Source organism: Grampus griseus (genome assembly GCF_964374135.1).
Source record: "Grampus griseus genome assembly, chromosome: 2".
Classification (NCBI taxonomy): Eukaryota; Metazoa; Chordata; class Mammalia; order Artiodactyla; family Delphinidae; genus Grampus; species Grampus griseus.
Window position 1 is genome coordinate 165,717,393 of NC_139018.1, and position 21,537 is coordinate 165,738,929.

Here is a 21,537-nt window from a genome sequence, read left to right on the forward strand (position 1 = left end):
GTTGGGAGGGGGAAGCTACCAAACACTAAAACATTTCACTGCTCTGGATTCTATTCTAGAAATTATTCATATCCAATACCATTGTTCTAATCGATATGTACATACTGGTTTGTATTCTTCTTTATTCCTTTTCCCTTTTGGTAAAATAATAATTAATAGTAATAATAGGAAGCATTTAGTGAAGTTTCCTATGTACCGGGCACTGTTCTAAGTGCTTTTCTAAGCTGAACTTGTTCGTGGGACAGGTACACTCATGATTCCCATGTTCCAGATGACGACACTGAACACACATCCGTACACACATGACACACATCAGCGTGCTCCACCAAGCATGACGTGCTATCTCATGACATCACGATACCTCACCCTTTTGTGTTAAGGTGCCCCAGTCCCTTTACAGATATCTCATGACATCATGATACCTCATCCTTTTGTGTTAAGGTGCCCCAGTCCCTTTAAAGAAATGTAGGTTGCTTCATTTCTTCGTTTCGAAAAAGTTTTGCAAATGTCTTTTTTGAAGCATGGGGGAAGGAGTAGGTGTCATTTCTTTGGGATGCATTTCCCAGAGTGGAGTTAATAAAGCCAAAGGGACAAACAGCTCAGTGGCACTGGTGACACATGCCAGTTCTCTCTTCTGAAAGGCTGGGCCAATTTTCGGTGCCACTGGCAACACACATGTGGGTTTGCTCCCCTGCGTCTCTGCTGAGGTTGGTCTTTCTCATTCTCATCTGTCAGGGCTACATGTGGTCCACAGGGCTTTCGTTGCCATAGCAGCCTTGTACGGCGTGCAAAATATGTTCTTCCAGAATCCTACGAAGTTAGCGACGAGGAGTATTATCCCTGTTCTGTAGACAAGTACACGGAATTAGGTAGTAAGTCAAGGAAGCTCATTTGGCCAAGGGTACATGAAAAAGGGAAACCCAGACTTGCTGTTACTTTAGGAATATTTGGTTGACCGTGGGTATAAGAGAACAGAAGGAACTTCCCATTTCACAGTCATAGCCTGTGTTTTATAGTGTATTATATCACTTAAACACATAACCCTGTAAAGAAGATGTTAGCTGTGGAGCTAGTAAGATTCGCAGCCAGTCTGGCCAACCCCAAACCCATTAAATTCCCATCAAATGTGTACTTAATAAGATTTATATTAAGATATACCTGACTGAAGTAAGTTACCTAAGAGCGGACTTGGTAGGAGGAAGAAGAGGCTGTTGCCTGGAGAGGGTGAGGTGCAGGGAAGGGAGGTTCTGAGGATAAACTGCCTGACTCTCCTCCCTAGACTAGAATGTGACCACCCCACATGTGGATTCGGAGAGTGGGTCCCAGGTCCCGTGACTAATCTGAAGCAGAACTCATTTACCACTCGGGGTCCGCACCCACCAGATCAGCTCCATCCATAGATTTTGGGGCACCTGCCTATAGCTCTCAGCCTGTCACCACTGCCACCTGCTGCCGCTCCAGGTGGGGCTCCTCCCCCTCACTCTGCTTAGAGAAATAATCACAGCCAGGGCTTCCCTGGTGGCACAGTGGCTAAGAATCCGCCTGCCAGTGCAGGGGACCCCGGGTTCGAGCCCTGGTCCAGGAAGATCCCACATGCCGCAGAGCAACTAAGCCCGTGCACCACAACTACTGAGCCTGTGCCCTAGAGCCCGCGAGCCACAACTACTGAGCCTGCGTGCCACAACTACTGAGGCCCAGGTGCCTAGAGACCATGCCCTGCAACAAGAGAAGCCACTGCAGTGAGAAGCCCGCACACCACAACGAAGAGTAGCCTCCACTCACCGCAACTAGAGAAAGCCCACGTGCAGCAGCGAAGACCCAACACAGCCAAAAATAAACTAAATTTTTTTAAAAAGTAAAAAAAAAAAAAATCACAGCCAATCACAGTGGGGTCCTTCTGTGCCAGACACCAGGCGGAGCAGTTTATGTGTTAATTCCATCATCCTGCACAATCACCCTTACAACCATTTTACAGATGAGGAAACTGAGGGAGAGAGAGAGAGGTTAAGTCAGTTGCCCAAGGTCACACAACTAGGAAGTGGATGCTGAGAATGACTTCCAGGTTTCTGGTTTAAATACTTGAGTGAATAATAGTGCCATTGGCTAAAATGAGTTCAAAAGAGATTTGGGGGAAATAAGTAGAAATAATAAATTCAACCTGCTTGTGGAAAAGTCCTGTAGCAGCATGAAGGTATGGGGACGGGTCTGTAAAGAGAATCGTGTGCTGGAGGCAAAGGTGTGGAGGACCTTGGCGGGTGGCGTTGTGGAAGTGACCTCCCTTGAAGTCACGTCCAGTGAGAGAAGAAGCAGGCCAGGATTCAGAAGGTTGGCCGAGGAAGAAATTAGGAAAGAGGCTGGCCAAGATGGGCTGTGGAGAGGGAAGAAGACGAGGGAAAGGAAAGTTTCAGCTACTGAGAAGGAAAGGAGTGACTGACGAAGCCCAGCATCACATCAGGGTGCCATGATGGCAACGCAGCGTCTGTTGGATTGACAGCTGACCCCTGGCCACCTTCTAAAGGGCCAGTGCAGTGAATGATGGAGTTGGAAACCGGACTCAGTGGATTAAGAGGTTATAGATGAGGAAATTTTATACATGAGCATAGGTTCCATAAAGAAACTCGGTTGTGAAAGACATATTTTAAACGCGTTATCGGTACTCAATTCTCGCAGATGGCGCGTAAACTTGAGCCTCTCCTCCACGGAGGATGTCGGCAAGGTGCAACGGTGACCTCAGAATATACGAGGAGAAGCACGATTGTTGAAGGAATATGTGCCTTCATTTGACTGAGGCATTAGCAGGACGGTTCTCATTCGTGAACAGGAGTAGCTGGCTAGCGCAGTGTCATTTTTGTTGGAGAAACACCTTGAGGGTGTCATCGTTTGTACAGATGAAGTTGTGTGGTGAGGGTAGGTGGGTGTGCGTGCACGCGTGCGTGCGTGCACACACGCACCTGTGCCTGAGAATGTGGAGTGATGATAACGTAACCTGAGTCTTAAAGGAAGACTTCCAGTTCATTGTCATCCCCTCAGAATACTTGTTCTTGAAGGTGCTGTGTTAACTCGGACAGGCTGCTGTTACTGGAAATGTTACTGGATGTTCTTGCACTGAGGACCTTCACAGTTAGGGAACCCTCTTTGGAATAACTACAGAGATGGCAAATCTTGCTCTTTCGAGGGTGACGTTGATCTGGGGGATGGTCAAAAGTCGGTCAGAGTCATGACTGGTGATGACGCAAGTGGCCAGTTGGGCTCATAAAGATAACAAAAAGCTCACCGTCTGGTCTGCTGGGTCTCCTTTGTAAATCCTTCAAATGCTTTCCCATGTGTTCCCCCGACTCTCCAAGGGGGCCACGAGAGCTGGGAGACCAGTTCTGTTGGGACGGGCGCCCAGGGGTGAGGAATTTGGTGCTCCGTCAGCTCTCCGTTGGCACTGCTGAGGCCACGCAAGTCAGAGGACGGTTTCGAGGCACTTCCTTGCTCACTGGCGCACCGTCCGTAGCCGTGGCAGCAGCTTGCGGGGCTGTGCAACCTGGGGAAGGACAGGTTTCCACGGCTGTTGAGCCTAGATGGAAAGAGAGGCTGCTGTGCTCTAAGCTCTCCAGGTACACAGAGCAGCGAGAGGTTCTGCCGTGCAAGGCCGGCCTGAACTAAGCAAACCTTCCACTTTGTCCCTTACAGGAAAGAGAGCTGAACAGCCCCTTCAGGTGTGAGTGAGGGGGGTGTGTGTGTGTGTGTTGTGGATTCCTTGTCTTCTCTCTACTTGAAGCCTCTTCCACAGAATTGCATTGTCCTAAAAAGGAAATAGCATCTCCTTTTGATTCCCACACCTCGCCGATCCTGTGAGCGCTACCTGGGATCCTTTGGGGGACATTTTTAAAACAGACTTGGTCAAATCAGGCCCTTCCCAGATGGACTTAGGAACTACATGAGGATGATTTAAGTTGCACTCGGGGAGCAGAAGTTTATGGCAGCAACAAAACTGTTGAGGAAGAGCTTCTCTCTGCTGCCTCTTTTTTTGATTCTTCTCCTCAAGAATATTCGCGTCATGCCTGATTTTCTCACTAAAGGAGGTGTACGCAGAGGTCCTGCTTCCTTGGGGCTGGAAACCCGAAGGGAGCACCCAGTTCCTATTAGTTTCCCCTTGGTGATCGGCCACATCTCTGCCCAGAACTAAGTGGGTGTTCTTGGGATACATCTGCCTATAGGGAATAGTCACAGGAAGCAGCCTGTGTTAGGGCCCAGAGTTTTAAGTTATTTTTTCTATTATAAAATTATAGGGAATTCCCTGGTGGTCTAGTGGTTAAGACTCCGTGCTACCATTGCAGGCGGCATGGATTTGATCCCTGGTCTGGGAAGTAAGATCCCACAAGCCATGCGGTGCAGCCCCCCGCCAAAAAAATTATAGATACTCGCTATGCAAATTTTAAAATACAAAAAGTGGTGATATCAAAAATAGCAAACTCACAGAATGCCACCAGCTAAAGTTACTGTTAACACTTTGTTATATGTACATCTGTCTTTTTTCTGTGCAAACCTGTGTGTTTAAAGAAGACACGTGGATAGACAGACAGACAGCTAGGTTCCTTAATATGGCATCATGTTGGACATACCGCTCTGTGATCTCCCTTCCTATAGCACCAACTTCTAGAACATGACTTCTACAGACTACACCCTATAACATTGCATGCACGTTCCTTAATTTATTTAAATTCGATTCCCTCTTTTTGCCCTTTAGAGAACCAGTGTCATTTTTTACGATTCTTTTCATCGTGAAGGAAATGGGCGTTTTCAGAGTTACCAGTAGTCTGTTGGGATGGGACTTGAAGCTTAGACTTTCCTGCCTGGCATTCTCAGGGACTCTGCTGCTCTTTTCTCCTAGGAACTCCCCAGGTTTCCGGCGGGAAGCCTCTTGGCGCCCTGGAGTCCTCGGGGCCACCCAGCCAGCTCCCGCCTGCTGCCACCTCCGCCGCCCACATGAGCCTGCTCGACATGAAGAGGAGTGTGGCCGAACTCAGGCTCCAGCTGCAGCAGATGCGACAGCTCCAGGTACAGACCATGTTCCCTGTGGATGGTGTCCGCTGACTTAATGGCCCACAGTCAGCTTCCTCCTCCTCCCATCGGCCTCCTTCCACATCCCTGGCCCCACGGCACCTTCTCGGGGTTCTTTCCACCATCCTTTCTAGGGATAACCGAGGACCAGGGTGCAGGCGCCGTTCCGCAGTGGTCTCCTCTCGCACGCACATAACCCTGGTCTAGAGCCTTCCACTGCAGTGGTGGTCTGTAGCCTCCTCTCTAAGCTGGGTGTGCTTCTACACACGAGAAAAGCATTAAGCCTGTGCTTTTTGGAGGAGAGCTGAAAGCAGAAGAGCCCGTGGAGCGTTCTAAAGCCAGTTACGACTTCCTGCTTCACAGTGTTTAGCTCTTCGCTCTTCCCCACTGAGCATGTGCAGAGGTGCTGCGGGCAGCTCAGGTGTTTTGCAAGGAGCTATGGTGTATTTAGAAATAGGAGTTCAGACCGGAGGGTGAATTCCTAAGGAAGAGGAGCCATCGTAGATGGCTTGAGAAGAACATCTGCATTTTATTTGGGTGTGTGTGTGCGCCGCGATATTCTCCTTACTCGTTCCCATTGTTGTGCACCGCGATATTCTCCTGACTCGCTCCCATTGTTAGGAATCTATGCACTACACAGGAAGCAAAGGGCAGGGGAAAATGACCCTTCGTGTCACGGGTCTGGGTGAACAAATCCCATGAATCTGACGAGGCAGGGCGTTGAGGACCTGGGAGGGGGGTGTACCTTTGTGAGATCATCTGTCTGCTCCACGGATGAGTCTCCCGTCTCTCTGCCCTTGGTGGCAGGTTGATGAATGTGCATGTAGTGCTGGCTTAGACTATACCCGGGTATCCTCCTGGACTTCGAGAAGCTCCCAGTGCAAACGTTAGTACAAGGCACACGTAGCCAGGAGCAGCCACACAGCTGTGGTGCCCTCAGTGGGTTGCAGGCTCCTGTGCTGGTGCGTCCAGGAAGGAAAGGGCTTCAGAGCACAGCTGCTCTCTCCCTTCAGCTCGCCGATGCACGAGTCCTGCATTTTCCACGGCCTGAGGAAAGCTTAGAAGATGATTTCCCCTTGCCCTCTACCTACTGGAGAACAAACAGGAGGGGAAGGTAGCTTGAGAGCCTGCCTTGAGGTCCCATCACCGAGCAGGCTGCTCATGCTTAGGTCCCCAAAGGCTACTCTGCCTCTCAGGCAACGTCCCAGACTCCTGGACAGCCCATGCAAATTCACTTAAATCCTCTTCTGAATCGTGTCACCGGGGAAGTTCCCCATCCTTTACATTCGCTTCTCCTTGCTTTGTGATTTTAAAGACACTTTGCAGTGAAATGAAGTATTCAGGTTGGGCTGAGGGTGTGTGCAGGGTGCCAAAATCCAGTGCCCACAGTGTCTGGCGTTAACTTGAGTGGACGAGGGACAGTGACAAGTTGGCCTCTCTAAAGGACAGTTGCCACTCAGCTCCAGGCAGCTCTTGACCTGGTAGAATGAGAGTCCATTGTTTCTAGATGTTTCAGTATTTCAAGAGAATCTGGAGGTTTTATATAAAATACCTGTACTCATTCTAAAAATGTTGGAAGGTAATTTAAAAATCAGTTATTTCGTACTCTGCAGGCCAGAGAGGGTCTGTGGGCTCCCAGGTTCTTACCTGGAGGTTGTGGAGGTTAAGCCCCCATCTTGCGCTGCATCTGCCTTTTAGTGCCACCTGCTGGTCATCGGGAAATTGTGCACTCCTGGTTGGACCTTCACAAGAAAAAAATTCCTAAATGTGTCGTGTGTATGGTAGTTCCTACTGCTTTCAAAAGTGAGCATCTGCTGGTTTGGGGCAGAGGCGGAATTGCCCTGAGGTGTGGCGAATTTGATACCTAGGCCGTGATGTGTGAGGCTGCAGCATCACCCTGCTGGTGGCCGGCAGTGTTTGGTCCTCTGGCCAGGAGGGAGGGCTCTCCCACTTGCCGCTCCTTGTAACCCATGAACTGGGGAGGCTCAGTTGCAAAATCACAGCTTCTCAAACAAAGAGGTTCTCTAGTCAAGTCCGGGACACTATCTTAACCACGCAGTTTTCTTTATTGCCCCAGAGCTGCTCAGCTTTCCTGGTTTCTGGGTAAAGGACACCGAGCAGGTGTGCTCTTGAGCTGAGACGTTGGTACAGTTCTAAAGCACAGGCACGTGGGGGAAGAGAAGCACTTTGTTTCCTAACCTGGATGCTCTTATTTCTACCTCGGTCTTGGCATCCTCCGTGCCCCCATCAGCTTTAAGGGGAGTCTATTTGAGACAAAACCAGTTTAGAATAATTAAGCTATCTCAGCACCAATCCCCCCTCAGCACATGTATTATACACCAAAAGTAAAGTGCAACCCCCCAAAATGATTATAAGCCCAATAATGGAGCTATGATTAGAGAGCTCCGAAACTCCAGAACAGTCTCAAAAGAACAAAAATTGAATTAGAAATTCAAATGTTCTTTGAACTGTGTTATAAAATAGTGAAAATGAATGAAATCTGTTTGTGCTTGGCAGCCGGCTCCAGTAATTAGATAATTAAATCAATGGGGAAATCCTAGACTGTCAAGCATAGTCTATTTGAGCATTTCATTTGCAGAACTGATGGATTATTCTCCAAAGCAGAAATTTGATGCAGGCATTGTGGGGCGTATAGATTTAAATAGGGCAAAGAGAATGTTGAGGGAGGTGAAGGAGCCTGAGAAAATGATGCAAAAAAAAACGTGAAAACTTCGCTCCTGTCTTCCTGCTCACCAGTCTCGCGTGAGTTACCAGTCTCAGAGAACGGTTCTTAATCCTGGCTATGCATTAGAATCACCTGAGGCCTTTCACAGACATGTTGATACCCAAACACCCCTGCCAGAGTCTGACTTCATTGGTATGGGTCAAAGGCCAAGCACTGGTGGTTCTAGAACGTCCCAGGGTGAGAACTACTGCTCTCAGATAGTATGAACTCTCAGTCCATTGAGATGCCCTTTGGAAATTGAGATCTCAGCCAGCTATCACAAGGGGTGAGACAGAAACACCCTGTAAGCATGAAAAACACACCCAGTGGCTTCAAAGCCCCGATTCTAAACAATGCGCCTCATTCCCAGTGGCTAATCAGACGTATTCTCTGCTCAGTCATAAACGATAAGAGCTATATGGAACTTTTACATTGTGATGGTCCCACTCCCAGGTAAGGGCTGCACCTGCAGTTAGCTGGCAACAACGGAAAAAGAGACAGGGGAAGGTCTGGCACCTAATAAATGTGCCCTTCAAAAGATGATTGTCTATTACCTTTGCTGGTATGATGTAGAAAGAAAACAGAAGTGATGAGCTGCATCTTTTTTGCAAAATGCCACCATACTTGGGTTTTACTAAGGTCGTCCAGTATCCACAGAAGTGGCTGCAGTTCTGCCCCCCTTTGTGGGCTTGAGGGGAGAGAGAAATTTCTGGAAGAGCGGGTTCAAGTTCCTCGGGGGTGCAGATGAGACTTGGCCTCCTTCTCCAGTTCCCACAATTTTTTTCTTTGTCTCCAGTTCCCACAATTTTTTTCTTTTCTGAAAATTAGATTATTCTGAACTTGGTGTTCCATTTTTAAGACTACTGAGAATTTACTGTGTGTTCCCAAGAGAGGGAAGAGGTAAGACATCAACATAAAAAAGAAACATAGCAGGACACAGGGCCATTGTACTTGAAATGATATAATTCAGCAGTTATCTTAAGGTGTCTTTTCATAAGATAGCGCCTCATAAAAATGTGCCAGAGTCTCATTTATCTTCTGACATTGAAAATAACGGTCATGGGAATGTGTGTCCCTGAGAAAAGCACTCGAGAGGTTGGCCCGTGCTGAGCAGGCCTGTTTCTCCCCACCAGGCAGAAATAATCAATGGGACTAGCACAGGAGTTGACAATCAGGCTGCCATACAATGTATCAAGCCCTAGATAGACCTGCACACAGAGGCTGTCTAAGACGGGGCAACATCTCCCAGATAACACGTGCTTGTGAAAAGGCATCCGATACCTGGTTCCCTACAGCCTGGGGAGCTAAGCTGGGTGGTCAGGAGTCATTCTGGGGTCTGGCTGTTAGGAAACTTCCTGACCTGTTGTACAGCCACTGTTTACTGTCACTGCTGGACAGCAAAATCAGTTCAATTAAACGACACTGTTGGCAAGACCGACGGTCTTAAATTTTACCTGAGAAATCAAATGCGTATGTGAGGTACGTGTCCATTTTGAGGTGGGGGGAATTAGGTTTAGGCAGTTTCCTAGCTTCTCAGTGAAGCTGATATGGATAACTTGTTTGGTCCACTTAAATTTTTAATAGCGAAGAGCGTTACTTCCGTCTGAGTATTTTTGTAGAAACGTCAAGGCACAGACTAAACTGAAGTTTCCAGAGATGAAGGGACAACTACCGCTGTGCTTGCCTTCCTGCTGCTGACATCTGGAACACCGAAAAATAAGTAGATGTGAGAAACGACTCTGTTCAGACATTGGACAACAGACAACACAGGAGTGTGATCCTTAGGACGGAAGGAAAGGAGGTGAAACCTGTAACTTCCTCAGCTTTCTGTCTGGGGACGCTTCAGATTGTGACGCAGGGAGGGATAACCCAGACAGAGCACTGACCATCCAGCTGAGCTGAGGGTAGAGAGCTGAAGCAGCGAGAAGCTGTGGAGCGAAGTACCAAATAAAAGGAAGGGCTGTGGGAAAGAATTACGTAAATCTGTGGATCCGTTGTCTACCAGCAATCCAAGCATGTGTATTGTGAAAGACCACTAAGCCAGACACAAAGTGGGAGGCTGTACGCCAGAAATTTCCCAGAGCTCACACAGGGAGATGTTTATGTCTGAACCAGCAGGCACAAAGAGGTTTTATTAATCACCTGGGGCATTCAGTAGCAATCAGAGAAAGGCCATGCTTCGGTCTTAAGACTAAACTAGCCCTAGAGTAAAGGCTGCCCTAGATTCACCCTGACAAGCTTAAACACAAGCTTCTAAAGAACAAAAATGGTCCACAAGGAGCTAAACTGTCTGCCAAAGGAAGTCTAACATCTGTAAAGGAAAACAAAACCCAGAACTCCATGTCCAGCATTCAGTCAAAAGTTACTAGACAGGTGATGATGCTGAGAAATGTGACCCGTAAGCTTAAGAAAAATCAGTCAGTGGAAACCAATCAGAAATGACAGGGGTAACGAGGTCATCAGCAAGGACTTTAAAACAGCTGTGATAATCATTCTCAAGGATTCAAAGAAAAACATGGACACAATGAGACCAAAAAAAATGGAAGATATTTTAAAACTAAGTAAAACTTTCAAGAGCTAAAAACACAATATCTCAACAGACTTAATAGAAGATTAGTCACTGCTGAAATGAAATATCAGTCAGCTTGAAAAGATAGCAATGGACATGTCCAAACTGAAGGATAGAGAAGAAAAAGTCTGAAGAAAACGAACTGAAACTTAATGGTTCTTGGGACAATATTAAGTGGTCAAGGGGGAAGAGAAAATTACTAGAAGAAACAGTGGCTGAAATTTTTCCAAATTTGATGAAAGCTGTAAATCTATAGACCAAAAAACTTAATAAGCTCCTAAAAGGATAAGCACAAATGTAACCACACCAAAAGCAATTGCTGAAAACCAAGAATAAAGAGAGAAATCTTAAAAGCAGCCGGGGGAGGTGGAGGACACATTACATACAGGGAAAGGTAAATAAGAACTGACTTCTCAGAGACAAAAGTTAAGTCAAAAAACAATGGCATCACATCCTGAAAGTACTGAAAGTAAAAAACTCCTTCAGAAAATAGAGGACGCTTCCCAACTCATTTTACGAAGGCAGAATTACACTAAGAGCAAAACCAGTCAAAGATATTATAAGAAAAGAAAACCACAGACCAATATGCCTCATGAAAATATATGTAACAAATCCTTAACAAAGTAGGACCAAGTGAATCCAGCAATATATAAAAAGGGTAATACATTATCCTGGATTTTACCCCAGGAGTCCAAGGTTGTTTTAATATGAAAAGAATGAGTCAATGTATTTGACCTTTTTAGCAGAATAAAGAAGACAATCATATCATTTCAGTAAGTGCAGGAAAAAACGTGACAAAATTCAATACCGATGATAAAAGCACTCAGCACTCTTGGGGTAGAAGGAAACTTTCTTAACCTGATAAAGGATGTCTGAAAATCCTACAGAAAACATTATAGTTAGTGGTGAAACACTATCACATTCTTCATAAAATCGGGACCAAGGCCAAAGAAGCCTCCTCTCACTTCTGTTTAACTCTGTACTGAATATCCTAGCAAGTGCAGTAGGGCTGGAAAAAGAAAAAATAGGCACGTGGATGGGAAAGTTAAAACTATAATTGGCATTACTCGCAAATCACAATCATGATTGTGTAATATCAAATCAAAAAAGAGGGCTTCCCTGTTGGCGCAGTGGTTGAGAGTCCACCTGCCAATGCAGGAGACGCGGGTTCGTGCCCCGGTTCGGGAAGATCCCACATGCCGTGGAGCGTCTAGGCCCGTGAGCCATGGCCGCTGAGCCTGCGCGTCCAGAGCCTGTGCTCCGCAACGGGAGAGGCCACAGCAGTGAGAGGCCTGCGTACTGCAAAAAAAAAAAAAAAAAACCTTCCAGGGCCTTCCCTGGTGGCGCACTGGTTAAGAATCCGCCTGCCAATGCAGGGGACACGGGTTCGAGCCCTGGTCCGGGAAGATCCCACATACTGCAGAGCAACCAAGCCCGTGCGCCACAATTACTGAGCCTGTGCTCTAGAGCCTGCGAGCCACAACTACTGAAGCCTGCACGCCTAGAGACCGTGCTCCACAACAAGAAAAGCCGCCACAATGAGAAGCCCACACTGCACAGCAATGAAGAGTAGCCCCTGCTCGCCGTAACTAGAGAAAGCCCACGTGCAGCAACGAAGACCCAACACAGCCAAAAATAAATTTTAAAAAAAGATGCTTCCAGAAATAAGTGAATATAAACAAGATCACCAGAATCAAGTAATATGTAAAAACATTAAAAAAGTTACTACATGCAACGTACTAAATGCATACAATAGAATGCCACTCAGCATGAAAAATAATGAACTACTAAAACTCTCAACAGCATGGCTGGATCTCAAGAACAATATCCTGAGGGAAAGAAGCCAGACACAAAACATTTCATAGTGTACAATTCCATTTGTATGACATTCTAGAACAGGAAAAACTAAGCTAGAGGGACAAAACGCGTATCGGTGGTTTCCTTGAGCTGGGGGTTAGGAGATTGCGTGCAGAGTGTCATGAAGGAATTTCCTAGGGTGAGAACAAATGTTGTCTCCCTTTTTAGTGGTGCTTCCATCAGTGTATACATTTGTCAAAACTCATTGACCTGTGCACTTAAAATGGGTATATTTTCTAGTTTGTAAACTATACCTTAAATAGAGTTTTATTAACTGGAATTTAGAATCCCTGCTAAGCAAAACTAATTGTCATGTGTTTTTTGTTTGTTTGTTTGTTTGTTTATTTATTTATTTGTGGTACACGGGCCTCTCACTGTTGTGGCCTCTCCCGTTGCGGAGCACAGGCTCCGGACGCGCAGGCTCAGCGGCCATGGCTCACGGGCCCAGCCTCTCCGCGGCATGTGGGATCTTCCCGGACCGGGGCACGAACCCGTGTCCCCTGCATCGGCAGGCGGACTCTCAACCACTGCGCCACCAGGGAAGCCCTAAATGTCATGTTTTAAAGTGCTGGTGACTAGTTTATCCGAAGCATTTAGTGAGAGATGTTGGCACACTTCAGCACTGCGTTTTACACATGGTGGAAGTCCTAGAGACAGTGGTAAGGACTCCGGGCAGGGGACCAGGGGACAGTGGCAAGAGAACCTGTGTATGTCTTTATTCCTTCATGATTAACTCATTGTTGCCCATGTGCCAGCCAGTGTGCTATGGGAATTCCCTGTTTCGTCTCTCTCTAGCTGGCTCCAGGAAGCCCCTCCTTCTGGGAAGGAAAATCATACAGCCTGGAACTCGAGGCAGGCCTCTCCTTGCCTCCGCTTTGAGTGGAATAATGTGAGTGTGATCTGACCCTGTTACCAGTTGAATAATTTGAATATCACATGCAGGTGTGTTCTTCTGATACGGCTGTAGACATCTCGGAAATGTTATACCTATGATCCGCAGTTGATTGGACCTGTGGATGCAGAAGCGTGACTGTGGAGGGTGGGCTATAAAGTTACACTCGGATTGTTGATTGCGTGGAGGGTAGGCACCCCACGCCTGCGTTGTTCAAGGGTCAACTGTATTGTCATTCATACCTCAGATATGTGTTGGGTACCTACCGTGTGCCAGAAACTGCTTGTGGCTGGGAATAAAGCAGACATTGCTATGTCGTACTGTGTCTAGCAGATGGCGATTGGAAAATTACTGGGTTGAATTTGAAAGACCCAGTTCTCATGCTGATTCTGCCCCCCCTACAACTGCTGAGTGACTCTTAACAAGTATCCTAACTTCTCAGGGCCTCACTTCTCCCATCTTTCAAATTTTAAGAATTTGAAATATTCTAGCAATAATTTCTGGCTTCATAGCCACTGTCAATATCCACTGCTGATTGGACCATAACTTCATTGGAGCTTGTCTGTGAGACTTGGGCAGGAGGGTTAGGTGCAGAGGGCCGTGCCACACAGCGCATGGCACAGTGACATCATCTGTCTATTCCTGAGCCCTTTTCTTAGACCACAGTGCTCACCCTTAGTGGCACATCAGAATCATCTAAGGGCTTTAAAAAATTCTCAGTGCCAAGGCTGCACCTCAGACCAGTTAGAATCTTTCGGGGATGGACCTCGGCATCAGTCCTTTTTGGACACATTTAATTGTCTTCTTATTTGTGCCTTACGTATCCATTACCATTCACCCTCAACCCCCAAAGGAAATAGGTCTGTGGGACCTGACACATGGCATTGAACTTGAGCGTACCATTTTGATAACAGCTGATGTTACTGTGTGTGTTTAACAACTGCAGTCAGAGCAAGCCAGGGCACGCGCACTGAGCTCGAGGCATAGCTGAGCCCATGGGTCACCCCACGTTTCTACCATCCGGGAAGGAACTTTGGATACTCCATTGTCTGTTATTACCAACATTATTGCTTAACTCAGTTCACGCGTTCAACAAATATTTATCGAATGCCGGCCACGTGCCAGGCACGTGTGTCCTGGAGACTCCGTGGAGAGCAGAAATTAACCAGGTAGAGGGAGTAGCACATGCACAGTCCCCGTGGCAGAAAGGAGGTTGGGCAATCAGAAGAACTGAAAGGATGGTCCTGTGGCTAGAGCAGAGAAAGTGCCGGCTGCACACAGTGCAAGGAGGCTGGCGACGCGGGAAAGTGCCCGCCTGCCCGACGCCTTGTGGGCAGAGCGGTAGCTGCAGAGAGCATGGGGGGAAGCCGCCGTCTGTGCATCGTCTCCAAACGTGTTGCCTTTCAGCAGTAGACTGACTGTTTTTTTAAGACCTTAATAAAAAGATATTATTAGCAAGAACAGTGTGAGACCACGATCATGAGTCATACAGAGGAGGTAACCCAAGGGCAGCACATTTTTATTTGCTTCCCTCCCAGACAGACCAGCAGGTCCCGCCCCCAGGGTGATGCCCCCTGATAACAACAGGTCATCTGCACCGAGAGCTCGGTTTGTGCCGGGCACGACTGAAAGCACTTTATTGCCTCTCGAAGCTCCATTACCAGTCTGTGAGATAGGAGCTATTACTATCCCTTTTTCTGTTTTGGAGAGACACAGGGAGATTAATACATACGAACGCGTTTCGTTCCAAGAGTGCGTTCATAAGTCCAATTTGTTTGTAAGTCCAAGAAAGTTAGCCTAGGTACCCAACTAACACAATCGGCTATATAATACTGTACTATAATAGGTTTATAATACATTTCACACAAATAATACATAAAAAACACCAAAAAAATTACTTTTTTTTTTTTTTTTTTTTTTGCGGTACGTGGGCCTCTCACTGCTGTGGCCTCTCCCGTTGCGGAGCACAGGCTCCGGACGCGCAGGCTCAGCGGCCATGGCTCACGGGCCCAGCCGCTCCGCGGCATGTGGGATCTTCCCGGACAGGGGCACGAACCCGTGTCCCCTGCATCGGCAGGTGGACGCTCAACCACTGCTCCACCAGGGAAGCCCAAAGAAAACATTTTTTTTTTTTCAAAGAAAACATTTTTAATCTTACAGTACAGTACCCTGAGAAGTACAGTAGTCCAGTACAACAGTTGGCATACAGGGGCACGTCCGCATCTTTGAAAGTTCACAACTTGAAGATTTGTGTGTAGGGGACTTACTGTAACATAATCACACTAATTTCCCACTAAGTGGGAAAACTCGGAAGTGAACCCAGGCAGCCTCTCTGGATGGCCACTTACCGTGGTGCCATGTTGATGTTCGAACATGAGGTGGTTTCGCTTGAGTGGTTCGTGTTGAAACGTTTTATTTTATTCAGAGAAAATGGAAGCCGTGATGAGGTTTCAAGTGGGTAGTAGGTAACACGGTCAGATGGTATTTCCGCTCTGTTTGCACAGATGATGGACAGTTGACAGAGGCATCATTATCCCTATGAGGTGATACACAGTGCACGAAACCAGAAAATGAAGAAAACAATAACAGCTAATTGAAATTTCAGGGGAACTTTAGATAATAGAATAGGTATAATATAATTACTGGTTTTGAGGCTGGTTGAATGAACTCACTTGATGCATGTGCTGTCAGAAAATTATCCTGCCCCAGGAAAGCACTTAACGCCTTGTTGGAAACAGGACTCAAGTGTTTGGCTAGATTGTTGTGAAGTGTGGATTCAAACTCACACATCCTATAGTCTGGGGTGAGAAACAAGAGTGCTCTGGAAACTACATGGAAAATTATATGGAAATTGTGGTCTTATGTATGCAAGCAAGCTACGTATAATCCAGGGAAATTAGTTAATTGCCAAGAGCCTTGGGCTCGTCTGGAAATTATCATTGCCACCGTCAACATCAAGTTCTGTGTTTTGGGAGTTTTTTATTTTATTTTTTTATTGAAGTATAGTTGATTTAAAGTGTTGTGCCCATCTCTGCTGTACAGCAAAGCGACTCAGTTATACACACACACACATTCTTTTTTTAATATATTCTTTTCCATTATGATTTATCACAGGATATTGAATATAGTTCCCTGTGCTATACAGTAGGACCTTGTTGTTTATCCATCCTCTATATAATATTGAATAGTTTACATCTACTAATCCCAAACCCCCAGTCCTTCCCTCTGCCACATCCTCAAGTATTGTGTTTTGATGGTCTGTGATTACAGGGCATTTGGTCCATGGACCCATTAACAAGAGGGACACAGATTCTCTTTTAACTGATACGCTGAAGTAGTCCACACTCTAATCAACTTCCGTTGAGTACTTTTCTGTACCAAACAGTATCTCATTTAATTTTCAGAAGAGCCCTGGCAAAGGAAGTGAATCCCCATCCTTAGAGATAAGGAATGTGCCCAAAGTCTCTCAGTGCATCTGGGAGAGGGTGTAGGGTTTGATCCAAAGTCAGCTTGGCTCCACAGCTGGTACTCTTGGCTCTCCCTAGGAAAACACGTCAGTGAGGCTTTACACCCATTACCAGGATGCACTACCAGCGTACAGAAAGGACCCTGTTTTTTTTGGCAGACAGGGACGTGGAAGTCTGGTTGTCAGTTGACTGCTAAAACTTGGACGTTGGCTGAAGCCGCAAGATTATATACGGTCTGTGCTCCCTTCCCTCTCTCACTGAAATAAAGAGAGATTCAGCTGTGGGGCTCTTTATCCAAACCCGCGCCTGGAGCGTGTCAGGCACCCCCGGCACCCCCGTGGCAGCCCTCAGAGCCAACGGAGGGTGGTTTCTTTTGTCCAACAGCTGCAGAACCAGGAGCTGCTGAGGGCGATGATGAGGAAGGCTGAGCAGGAAATCAACAGCAAAGTGATTGAAACGTTGAAGAGACTGGAGGACCCTGTGCAGCGACAGCGGGTCCTGGTGGAACAGGAGAGGCAGAAGTACCTGCACGAGGAGGAAAAGGTTGTCCGGAAGTTGTGGTGAGTGCAGTCCCTTGTTGCGTGCTTAGCTGCTCAACCTGGAAGGCAAGCCTGTCTTTGCCAAGGAGGAGGCCCTTCCTAGACGGTGTTCTGAGCCTCTTTCTTTATTGAGCACCTACTGTGTACAGTTAGAGTTCTGCTGGTTCTGGGTATCCATGGACACTTAGCTAGTGCCCCTCCATCCAGGCCCAGGAAATTCAACAATCCTTGGGAGTCTGAGCTAGTCTCTTTATTTTTCTTTTTAATTATATATATTTTTTGCAGTATGCGGGCCTCTCACTGTTGTGGCCTCTCCCGTTGCGGAGCACAGGCTCCGGACGCGCAGGCTCAGCAGCCATGGCTCACGGGCCCAGCCGCTCCGCGGCATGTGGGATCCTCCCAGACCGGGGCACGAACTCGCGTCCCCTGCATCGGCAGGCAGACTTTCAACCACTGCGCCACCAGGGAAGCCCTGAGCTAGTCTCTTTGAAGCCAGAGCATCACACTGTTCTATAGGGCTTGGCAATGCCTAAAATTAAGAGGAGCCAGTTGCACAATCCAATGATAAATGGGAAGTCTGCATTTAATCTCAATAAATTAAAACTAATAGCCAAAATAACACAGCGCCAAAGTTATCCTCCTATTATTCGACGGTAGTTAAAATCACAAAAGAAGAATTTAAATGTAAAGTATGTCTGATCCAGAATGAAAGATGCTTCCTTGAATGTTACCCATCTTCTGTGAGGTTCTTATTGAAAGCATCTATCAAGTCCCACTATTGAAATGAGCAGAGTTTTATTACGCCCCCGTCACTGGGGCAGGCCCATCTTTTATGTTAATGTATGTTTTGTTATGCGATGAGGATGTATCATAGAACAATTTCACCTTTTAGTATAATGAATAATCATTTGCGTGGGTTCTTCTAGTGTTGGTATTTTTTTTCTGAGTTTCATAAAGGCTTTTTTTAAATTATTTTTTAAATGTTTTATACAGTTTTTAAAGGTTATACTCCATTTATAGTTATTACAGAATATTGGCTTTATTCCCCATGTTGTGCAGTACATCCTTGTACCCTATCTTTCACCCACTAGTTTGTACCTCTTACTCCCCGACCCTTACGTTCCCCCCTCCCCGCCTCACTGGTAACCACTAGTTTGTTCTCTGTATCTGTGAGTCTGTTTCTTTTCTGTTATATCCACTAGTTAGTTGTATTTTTTAGATTCCACCTATAAGTGATATCATACAGTACTTGTCTTTCTCTGACTTGTTTCACTTAGCATAATGCCCTCCAAGTCCATCCATGTTGCCGCAAATGGCAAAATTTTCACTCTTTTTTATGGCTGAGTAGTATTCCATTGTATATAGGTAATTCTCTCGTTTCCTGGAAAGCTTAAACCTCCCAAAATGGGACTGTAAGGGAGCAGCTTCCAAATTCTTTTCATGACCAGAATCACCAGAAGCCTACAACACGATGGAGAGTGCTGTGCTCTATCACCTATTTGCCAACCCAATGTGCCTGATTAGAATTAGAATACCCCTCTCAGTAGCAGCCTAAAGGAAGAAATCACTTTGAGTTATTATTTTCCTGAAGAAGAGAATTTGACGACCGTGCATCATCTCAAGAGTAGCCTCTGGGGCTTCCCTGGTGGCGCAGTGGTTGAGAGTCCGCCTGCCGATGCGGGGGACACGGGTTCGTGCCCCGGTCCGGGAAGATCCCACATGCCGCGGAGCGGCTGGCCCCGTGAGCCATGGCCGCTGAGCCTGCGCGTCCGGAGCCTGTGCTCCGCAACGGGAGAGGCCACAACAGTGAGAGGCCCACGTACCGCAAAAAAAAAGAGCAGCCTCTTAATTTTTATTTAGTTCATGCCTTTATAGACAGACAGTTAATCACCCACCATGAGGTAAAAAGGCTATTATTTGTCTGAAACATTTCTGCGACAGCCCGATTGTCTACAACTACATCTCAAGGTTCTTCTTGAAAAGTTCTTTTAAAAAAACATAGCCTTTTAATATTTTTATAGAATTGCCAATTATTTTTCCTTCCAGCTTAATTGAGATGTAATTGTCATACATCACTGTAAGAGTTTAAGTACAGCGTAATGATTTGACTTACACACATCTTGCAACTATGGCCACAGTAAGTTTAGTGAACATCCATCATCTCATAAAGATACAAAATTAAAGAAATAGAAAAAAACATTTTTTCCTTCTGATAAGAACTCAGGATTTCCTCTCTTAACAGCTTTCATATATAACCTACAGCAGTGCTAATTATATTTATCGTGTTGTACATTACACCCCCGAGTACTTATTTATATTATAACTGGAAGTTTGTACTTTTCTCAACCTGCTGCCTACCCGAGCACACTCAAGGCTCTGGCAGTGGACTAGATGTTCGCTTACTGCCACCTAGTGGTTCTTCAAATCAAAGCGCTTTTCCTGTTTCTTTAAGAGGGGTTTTTCTGTTGTTGGACTTACAGGCAAACTGCAAGGATGCACCCCATCTAGGGTGGGGTTATTAATGGGCCGAGGCGACAGGATGTTATTATTGGTGTGTTTGTCTGTTGAAGTAGGAGACCTTAATTTAGTTCTATTGGAACTGGCAGTACCCTAAGAGGTGTGTGTAAGTGTGTGCACACACACCCCAGAAATCAGATCTGTGATCACTTCTTCTCTTTGTAGCCTGGAGAGGACACTCAGTCCTTATTGACAGGACAATTGGTATAAACCAGAGGTTCTCGGTCAGGGGCAAGTTCGTTCCCCTCCCCTAAGGACATTTAACAGTGCCTGCCGACATTCTTGTTCGTCACAAGTAGGGGAGGTTGCTACTGGCATCTGTCATCAGTGGGTGTTGAATTTTGTCAAAAGCTTTTTCTGCATGTATTGAGATGATCATATGTTTTTATTCTTCAATTTGTTCATGTGGTGTATCACACTGATTGATGTGTGGATACTGAAGAATCCTTGCATCCCTGGGATACATTCCTTGCATCCCTGGGATACATTCCACTTGATCATGGTGTATGATCCTTGTAATGTGCTGTTGGATTCGGTTTGCTAGTATTTTGTTGAGGATTTTTGCGTCTATTTTCATCAGTGATATTGGCCTGTAGTTCTCTTTTTTGTGGTATCTTTGCCTGGATTTGGTAGCAGGGTAATGGTGGCCTCATAGAATGAGTCTGGGAGTGTTCCTTCCTCTGCAATTTTTTGAAATAGTTTCAGGAGGATAGGTGTTAACTCTTTTCTAAATGTTTGATAGAATTCACCTGTGAAGCCATCTGGTCCTGGACTTTTGTTTGTTGGAAGATTTTTAATCACAGATTCAATTTCAGTGCTTGTGATTGGTCTGTTCATATTTTCTGTTTCTTCCTGGTTCAGTCTTGGAAGGTTGTACCTTTGTAAGAATTTGTCCCTCTTCTAGGTTGTCCAGTTTGTCGGCATGCAGTTGCTGCTCCCAGCATCTAGTGTGTCGAGGCCAGGGGCGCTGTTAAACATCCTACAGTGCACAGGACAGGCCCCACACACAGAAAAGAATTACCTGAGCCCAAAGGCCAAGTGCCAAGGTTGAGAAGCCGGACCTAAAGCCGTCCGGGCTCCTCCTCCTGCCCCCTCCGTTCCTCTTTCTCCTCTGTCACATCGCAGAGTGCACACACCCTCCCTTAGTTGGCATCAGCAACACTGAAAACGAAGAGGGGGTCCTTGGTCAGACAGGCGGCCAACCTGGGCCTCCCCGTGGACAGCCCCGGGAAAACGGCCTCGCACCTGCCTCATACCACAGCAGAATATCTTAAGCCAAACCAAGCTACTCCTGTACCAGCTGCTTCCGTCGCCTCCGTGGGCGTGGAGGGAGCGGCCAGGACGCGGTGCAGGAGGGGAGGCCAGGCGGTGAGGCTCAGGGGTCCCTCTGCTCCTGCACTGTCCTTATTGAAGGCCCCAGCGTTCACTCCATCTGTGGTTTGCCCTCCCCCCAGTGACCTGGAAGACTTCGTTGAAGATTTAAAGAAGGACTCTGCCTTGGCCAGCCGCGCGGTTACTCTAAAAGACGTGGAAGACGGGGCTTTCCTCCTGCACCAGGTGGGAGAGGCAGTAGCTTCCCTGAAAGGTGAGTGTCCTCCTTGCGGGGGGGAGGAGTCTGAAGCCTGTTTCCTGGCGTGTTTGAAAATCCATCAGACGGTGAAGGATTCATTCATGCACATGGGCAGGTGCTCATCCAACACCTCCGTGTGCCAGGCACTGTTCTGGGCACTTGGGATACATCACTGCCTGTCTTCTGGGAGCTGATACTTTAGTGGTGGCTGTAATATTTAGGACTGAATGACTCTTAAGTACAGTGCACCAGGCACCTGTACCAAATTCATTAAACACAACCCAAGGGGCGCGTGAGCTTATCCCAGACATACAGGCAGGAAATGAGGCCTGGGGCTCTGCCTTGGCCCAGG

At 46.7% G+C, this 21,537-nt stretch overlaps 1 protein-coding gene across 12 annotated transcripts in view; it reads left to right on the forward strand.

The window, feature by feature from the left end:
* KIAA1217 overlaps window positions 1-21,537 on the forward strand; it is a 326,913-nt gene that overhangs the window by 276,839 nt on the left and 28,537 nt on the right. For all 12 annotated transcript variants that reach the window (XM_082647790.1, XM_082647780.1, XM_082647782.1 and 9 more), the window contains 3 exons: window positions 4,880-5,046; window positions 16,944-17,119; window positions 21,070-21,200. In XM_082647790.1, coding sequence (XP_082503916.1) covers window positions 4,880-5,046; window positions 16,944-17,119; window positions 21,070-21,200 — 474 coding nt within the window. The remainder of the gene's footprint in view (window positions 1-4,879; window positions 5,047-16,943; window positions 17,120-21,069; window positions 21,201-21,537) is intronic.